The 7,622-nt window shown below is 50.4% G+C and overlaps 3 protein-coding genes across 3 annotated transcripts; all 3 read left to right on the top strand.

Moving 5' to 3' along the window:
- Nucleotides 1–513: 513 nt before the first annotated feature.
- On the top strand, nt 514–1,929 carry CTAM01_17061 (uncharacterized protein; the record flags this gene model as incomplete). Its single annotated transcript, XM_060533053.1, has 4 exons — nt 514–749; nt 817–1,114; nt 1,240–1,457; nt 1,791–1,929. The coding sequence occupies 4 exons, from the start codon at nt 514–516 to the stop codon at nt 1,927–1,929; spliced, it is 891 nt and encodes a 296-aa protein (XP_060372371.1).
- Nucleotides 1,930–3,773: 1,844 nt separating this feature from the next.
- Nucleotides 3,774–4,673, top strand: CTAM01_17060 (uncharacterized protein; the record flags this gene model as incomplete). The annotated part of the gene is made up of 1 exon (XM_060533052.1): nt 3,774–4,673. One exon carries the CDS (start codon nt 3,774–3,776, stop codon nt 4,671–4,673), a length of 900 nt encoding a protein of 299 aa, XP_060372370.1.
- Nucleotides 4,674–6,247: 1,574 nt separating this feature from the next.
- CTAM01_17059 (zinc finger protein) lies at nt 6,248–7,084 on the top strand (the record flags this gene model as incomplete). Its single annotated transcript, XM_060533051.1, has 1 exon — nt 6,248–7,084. One exon carries the CDS (start codon nt 6,248–6,250, stop codon nt 7,082–7,084), a length of 837 nt encoding a protein of 278 aa, XP_060372369.1.
- Between the last annotated feature and the right edge of the window lie 538 nt (nt 7,085–7,622).

Here is a 7,622-nt window from a genome sequence, read left to right as displayed (position 1 = left end):
TACTATAGTAGCGAGCAGGCCGGCAGCAGGCTGGAGCCATCGGCGAGCAGCCGAATAAGATCCTACTTAGGAATTAAAAAAAATTCTCAACTTTATCAGGATAGTTTAACAGGTTAAAACGTTAATTCGGAGAAGAATAGCTTCCTCGCTTCAACAAACACCATGGCTGCGGAGCACGACCAGTTTTACCAACACATCCGAACATCGCCGATATGTTGACGAAATACCGAAGGAGGAGCTCGGCACTACGTACGTGAAACTTCCCGGTTTCCGAGATGCGTACTTTTGGAGATTGGACGGACTAGAAGCTGCATCCACGGAGGTTTTCGATCAGTGCTTTCATGACCGCGAGCCTGTATTTCAAAATGGCTGGAGGGATGGCCTCGGGATCCGAACGAAAAAAGCATGTTGGAGTGGCTCGCCGATATCGTAAAGACGCTGGCGCTACTTGCAGAAGCCCAGAAGTCCAACGCGACACATCAGCGGAGCCTCTTAATCTAGCCCAACACGCCAATGCATGGTTCGACGGCGGACCGCAGACTGGATGTTGGTTTTGTCGATGATTTAAAAGGACCTCCATACCACTGGAAGCAAATACTAGTACCCGGAGAACTGAAGAGTAATCCGTCTGCCGACACCGCCTCCAAAGCTTGGATCGACCTTGGGAGATATGCGAGGGAAGTGCTCGCCGCACAGGACACCCGACGCTTCGTGATGGGCTTCACGCTCTGTGGATCTCTCATGAGAGTGTGGGCCTTTGACCGGCTTGGAGCCCTCGCATCAGAGCAGTTTGACATCAACAAAGACGGCCTGCAGTTTGTGTCGGTGGTCCTTGGATTTCTGGATGGATGAAGAAGACCTCGGGTTTGAGCTAACGGTCATGGTGTCGGACAAAGACCGATTTATCAAGATTCCGCGGAACGGTTCTACCGACCAGATTGCCATTGATGGGGTCATCCTTCGGGCGCGTTGTGTGGCTGGCCGCGCTGTGACTTGCTGGAAAGCCCATCCCAAAGGACATCCAGAAACGCCGCTTGTCATCAAGGATTCATGGCAATATCCCGAGCGCGATGAGGAAGGCGATCTTCTGCGTGAAGTGACGGACAAAGGCATTGTAAATGTGGCCCGGTATTATCGCCACGAAACGGTCCGGATTCGTGAGACAGAGGATGACATCTGGAACAACATTCGACATAGTCTAGATATCACGGCAGCGCTAACTACCGGCTGGGACGACAGATACCACCAAACAAGATGGTAAAAGATGACCCGCGGAAAGGCCGGCCCGGCAGCAGCAAGAAGCGGCCCTCCAGCCTACTCGACTCCGCTTTGCCCTCAAGCAAGCGGTCCTGCTCCATGTCTCCAACAAAGGTGCCAAGTACCGCCCAATCGGGTTCATCGGCGCATCATTCTCCGGGATTATGGCGAGCTCTCGATCAGCATTGCTTGCTGCACTGGTATGCTGCGTTGACGCCCACGAGTCTTTGTCCAAGGCGGGCATTCTCCACAGAGACGTATCCATTGACAATCTCATGATCAATGAGGACAGTCGCAACCCATCCTGGTCTGCTTTTTTGATTAATTTTGATCTGGCAATTCGAGAGCCAAGAGAAGGGTCCCCTGGTGCTAAGGGAAAGACTGGTATGCGAGCATTCATGGCATTCGGGGCGCTGCTCGGCGAGCAGCGTTCATTCATGCATAACCTAGAGTTGTTTTTCTGGATGCTTTTTTGGATATGCATTCATTATGATGCAAATGGCAAAAGATTTCGGCCTAACCGGGTTTAACAGGTGGAACTACGAGAGTGATGAAACGTTGGCTGAGCTCCAGATGGGTGTAGTTGCTGACGAGCAATACTTTCAGCAAAAGATTACGGAGAGCTTCACTGCACAATACCAGCCACTAGTGCCCTGGGACACAAAACTATGAAGGCAAGTGTCCCCCCGTGGGCGTAAATGGTATAGATTGGAGCCTATGCTCCATTCCTCAATGAGGCTGGTTCTTAACGGTGCACAGAAGGATCCAGAAGTGCTAGCACACTCGTTATGTTATGTGAAATCGTACTATCCAGGCATCCCGCCCTCCCGTCCATCCACTTCTCCTCAGCTCCAATGAGCTGAGGGACGACGCTGTCATGCTATGCTGCAAATGGCGTTGCTCGAGAGAAGGAAGCCTAACTCAAGATTAATTTTCGAGTTGGCATACGACGTGACGACTGATGGCAGCCTGTATCTCGAGCTTGTTCACGAGGTCGACACTGCTCGCTTTTTCATTGAGCAGTGCATGCTAGAAGAGGTGAGACACCGATGGGTGGAATCCTCAACAACTTTGCATTTATCGATCCTTTAAAAACCAAGTATGTTATCCTATCTTAAGTCTACGGCGGCTAGCTCAATTATCTCTAACCGCCCTAGAATCGCTTTATTCAACACAGTCGCATCCCTTGAGGAGCTTGGTCTCGACGGGGTGTACCAATACTTTTGTTGATACCGAATTCGTCCACGAACACAATAACTCGAACATATCTAGTACATATTCTGTCCCGTAAGTCTGTGGTATGCTCTTGAGCGACGATCCATGTTGCTTTACTAGTTAACCTTTCTCAATGCCTTACTGGTGTTGAAGCGTAAGAAGCCGGCATCGCAATATTGTCGGAAGAAGGTAGCCACATGATTGAAGTTTGGAGTCGGTCCGACAATAAGACGACCGTGCAGAGCGCTCCTTGGCGTAGGAGGCGTGATTGACTTGGGGTTACCGGGAGCATCTGCTCGAGTCTCTATGGTGCACAGTTTCGAGCCTCTGTTCTCCACGTCTTGAGTGCCTGCACTTCCAGGGAGACTACAGCAGGTCGCATGACGTCTCCTTGTCTCTAGGACTGGGTCTCTCGGAGAACCCTGGCCACTTAATGAGGGGCTCTTGCCATCAGGAGCAGACATGGGGCCCAAGTATTTAGAGCAACAGTCTCGCACGACTGGCTTATCGACTTCAATTCGAACTTCACCTCAATCCTTCTATCTCTATTGCTCGTTCTACACACCAAACACAACCCTTCGCGCAAATCATAGACTTCTCCATGTCTGCTCGCTTCCAGAAAGCCTGGAAAATCCGAAGCATCAAGGAATTACACAGAGAGCTCGGATACACTAGTAACAGGGGACGGGCCAAGTTTAAATTAGTGTTGACAGACTTTCGAGACAAGGCTTTATCTGCCAAAGGTCTGAATTTTGAAGATTTCACCACATGGCATTTACCAGAACACCAGGAAGAGCTGCATAGTATGGCCGGGGTCTTTTTAGACAAGCACGCAGAGCAGCTTTGGCCCTGCGACGAGAACCCGTCTCAGAGCAACAGACTGCGATACCCGAAAGACCAGAATGAGTGAGTTACCATATGTCCAGTATAACTGGTCCGGAGTTAATATTCTTATGTCTAGGATTGAAGACTTAGTCTTCAAAGTATTTTGTCGCCAGAGTTACGGGACGGAAAAAACCTCCAAATTGCGAGATAAGAGAACGAAGAATATGGAATACTGCGAAGACCTTCAAGATGAAGACTACAGCCATCGGAGTCCAGACGCCTTAGGCCGTACGGTTGAAGACTGCCCGAGTCGCATTGAGAGAGAGCCTTTTGAGACCATATACGTTGCAGCTACGAGCACCGAAGCAACCTCTCATCATCCAGGTCAGACAGATTTGATACAAAAGCCTATGAAGCGCTGTGCAATGACTACTCTTGACTCTGCATGCACAGGGCGCCGTCGCCCCCGCCTCACAATGCACCTGGGCTGCGGGCTGTCCCAAGACAACAGAACCAATATCGACTGTGAGCAAGAGAGCATTGTGGTCAACGAGAGTTCAATCCGAAGCTCGTCGGCTCAAATGGGTGGTCATGACGAAACGGCAAGCGACGCCCGACCAACGAACACGGAAACTCGATCCCCAACCAATTCCACCTTTGTAGTCGAAGCCGGGAGTTCCGAAGATCGCGAATCTTTGTCAGGTTTAGGGGCCGAGGAACAAACCAATCAAGGTCAGTTGCCAGCCAGAGATGTGAGTACCAACTTCGTGCACACAAACGAAGGTTTGGCAGAAACGGGCTCGACAAGGGAGACTGCCGGGACCAGCCTACCAGAGTCGACAGCAGCAGAACAGGCAGGCACAAGGCATGATCCAATGTTGCCTGCCTCGCATGGGTCGAACCTCGGCGTCGAGGGAACACCGGCTCTGTCCGACGTAAGCAATATCAACCAACACGTACCTGAGGTTGAGTTCAGCTACGGCGTTGCCATACAGTACCCAGTGCACCTCAGGATACCGTGGACCCCTAGGGGTCACCTTGCTTTCAAAACCCTTTCTGAATTGGAGATCGAACTCAGGACGGTGCTGGAGGAAGGTTTGACTCGGACGACAGGCAAACAGGACTTCGCTGGCCTCAAGGAGTTCCGAATTGAGTCGTGGCATTTCGATGTACGCGGTCATGGCGCCATTCTAGAAATCGACGTCAAGCGCGGGGGAGAAAAACAATTCGAACACATGAAGAGAAAGGTGGATGAGCACATGCGACTAGCGATACAGATGTCTCCGGAGTTGAGACCGTCGTTCGACATCGAGATTCACATAGTCACCGGCCGAGACTCGAGGACCAGACAGGCGGGCGGCCACAGCTTTGGTTGATAGCTTTTGTCTGTTAAATGGGATGTGCTTCCCTAGATGGAGAATCTTATCTTTCCTAAGACGAAGGTGGCCCGTTACAGTAGAGTTACCCGACTTTGTTGTAGGAGTTGCAAGGAGCAACAATCGGCTAATAGAAGAAATTACACGTTCTGAAGAACGTCTTTATATCAACGTTGAAGATTTGGCCCGGGCTTCCATAAGCCAAAGCGTCGTCAGTCCACAAAATACGCTCACGTAAAGTCAGCAAGGTGCTCTGGAGGCTTTTGTTCTCGTTCCACCATGGAAGGTAGTCCTGACTGCCCCCGTAGTTTCCTATATGTATGGGTCTCATGTCGACTTGTTCGAGTTTCCACTTCTGTAGGGTAAGGCACAAAGCCTGGAAGAAGTCGGAGAAACCATGGTATCTATCGGTAGAGTTGGATGTCTGGCTTTTGATGAGGGTTCGGATGTCCTGCGTTGAATTGAAGGAATGCCGAGGAGCTTTAGGCGTCCCGGAAGAGGTGTAGTCATCGAGTCCCAAGCTCTCCGATGCCTCAGGCTATTTGTTGAGCGGTTCATACCGGGTTGGAGCTCTGCAGCTAGGAATGTCGTCTTGGAGGCTTTCGCCTTCTTGGTTGAGTGTCTCTGCTTAATTATGCCTGGTTCCTTGGCGACAGGGCAGTTAAGTGGGGAAATTCAAGGTGACGTGCTTACCAAGTTCCGTCCTAGGCTGAGAGAAGACAGGAGATGCGGTGCGGCCGGCAAAACAAGCAGACCCTGATCAGGCGGGCGCGACTCGACGATCCGGTTGTAGCCTGGGCTATGACTGCTTCATTCTGGCAGCCCCTGACAAGGGCGAGGGTGTAATATTTCCTGATGGTGCTGCAACAGTGTTTGACAGCACCCAAATCAAGGCATGAGATGACACGGTACCTTGTGCACGCAAAAGAAAGCTGACCGCTCCAATCTCCAATGCAGGGGGCAATTAGAGAAGTTCAATCGGTGCAGGGGCTGGACGAAAAGGCCGGTGCCTTCAACTGGTAGGGGTACCAGCGCTGGGCGTGTCGGGCCACCTTCTTGTCGACGAAAGCCACTGCACTTCGGATAGCAAACTTTCCAACCTCGGAATAGCCCAGCTGAGTACAATTTGTCATAATTTCGGTGCTCAGGAAGTGTATTGGGAAGTTACGGATAAATCTGACTTTGCGGCCTTTTCCATTTTCAAATTTCCTCATAAGCATCAACGGATTCCGTTTCCGTCATTCCATGCGCCTGACCAGACTTTCCAACAAGCTGCCTTACCTTCCCTGAGCCCCAAGAACCCATCGGAAGGAGCGTCCGGAAGAGTATTGTCACACCCGAACGCCGAAATCTCGTCTTCAGCTGTCCGCCATTGTTCTTGCCCGTTAAGGAAATATTTGCATCTACCGATCCCTTCGTCGGTATCACTATCTCATCGCTCGTCTCAGCAACAGATCTCCTGCGAGTCAAGTTTGTCTCCTTCAAAACTCTCTTTTATCTTGAATCGGCGCCGAGGGTGTTGAAGATTTAACGAAGAAGCCAGGTCAGAGGAGACTCTCTCGAATACGATCTCCATGCCTATTCTCCTCCCTCACAAGCGGCGGTTAGAATGCGAAGATTGTGGCAAACGTTTCAAGCAACGACAAGAACTCACGAGACATACCAAAACACACAATGTAGTGGTTCCGTTTGGATGCAAATTGTGTCTGAAACGCTTTAAGAAACAAGGGTACCTCATCCGCCATATCCGCACGCATGATATTGAGCGTCGTTTGACAGACAAGATGTGTTTGGAACGCTACGCGCGAAAAGATGTCCTCGATCCTCCCAAAATGATCCATACTGCGAACAAACCCTACGAATGCAAATACTGTGATTTCCGCTCCCGTTACCGAGGCAGTCGCAATAAGCATGAAGAAACTCAGCACTTCACTCTTCAGTCAGCTGCTGATAGAGACTCTGAGGTACTTGGCTCCCTTGATCTCCGCCCTCAGCGACTGGCATACGCTAATTCAAACAGTCCTCGGAAAAAGTCCAGCTCAATCCCGAATGATGTCGCCCTACGGAAAACACTCAACAACTCTAATCCGATAGACGCCTCTGCGTGCAATCCTGGAAGTGCGATCGCTCAATACGACCTCTCAATATACCAGGAGGAGTATCAGAGGAGCGGTCAAAGAACGACCTTCAGTAACACCTATGGAATTCGCGAGCAGCCGAGTTCCGCTTGTACACGCGTTTCTGCACAGGACCAGCACCACCTTCCAAGTATTCATAAAAAGGGACTCATGGAGTGCAGAATGCGTGAGGCTGCATACCCACGCGACCACAACATAAATCCCCTGCAGGGGTTTGCCGTTGGTGAGCCAGAAGGGTTGCAGCACTTTCATTATGGGAATCTCTTCAGCTAACTGGGCTACTAGAAGCTGGCGCGTATTGGTAACGAATCACCAGTGGTTAAGGCGAATGAATCGAGGCATTCAATTGGTACTATTTGATCTCAGTAGTCGTGGAGTTGGTGGGTGTTCTGGTCGGTTTGCAAACGGTACAAGCCCGCAACATGAGATAGGCATCCAAAGAAAGTGTACGTTTTTCAAATATTAACATCTTGCCATAAACTTTGTTTCTCAAACTCTTCCGCCACCTTTCGTGGCATTCAATGTATTAATTAAGATGCTGAGCTGAATTAGCTCATGCAAATCGACGTTGTCGGCCACGGTTGGAAGAAACATCGCTCACTCCCAGATCAGGCCAGGGTCACTTCAGAAGAACGCAATTGCCGAGCACGTTAAAAGAATGTAGGCTGATGTAAGTGTGTGAAGACCGATTGAGTTGGATGGAACTGAAGGCAGGAAAGCAACTGGATTGCCTAGTCACCTTGAAGAGTAGTATAAACCTTGAACAGTCTCAGTTCATAGATGTGCTATCTCGATCCGGCTCCGATCTTGC

Source organism: Colletotrichum tamarilloi (genome assembly GCF_030869305.1).
Source record: "Colletotrichum tamarilloi strain Tom-12 chromosome Unknown Scaffold_325.1, whole genome shotgun sequence".
NCBI classification, from domain to species: Eukaryota; Fungi; Ascomycota; class Sordariomycetes; order Glomerellales; family Glomerellaceae; genus Colletotrichum; species Colletotrichum tamarilloi.
Note: the sequence above shows the minus strand (reverse complement) of the source record. Positions and strands in the feature narration are given on the sequence as shown.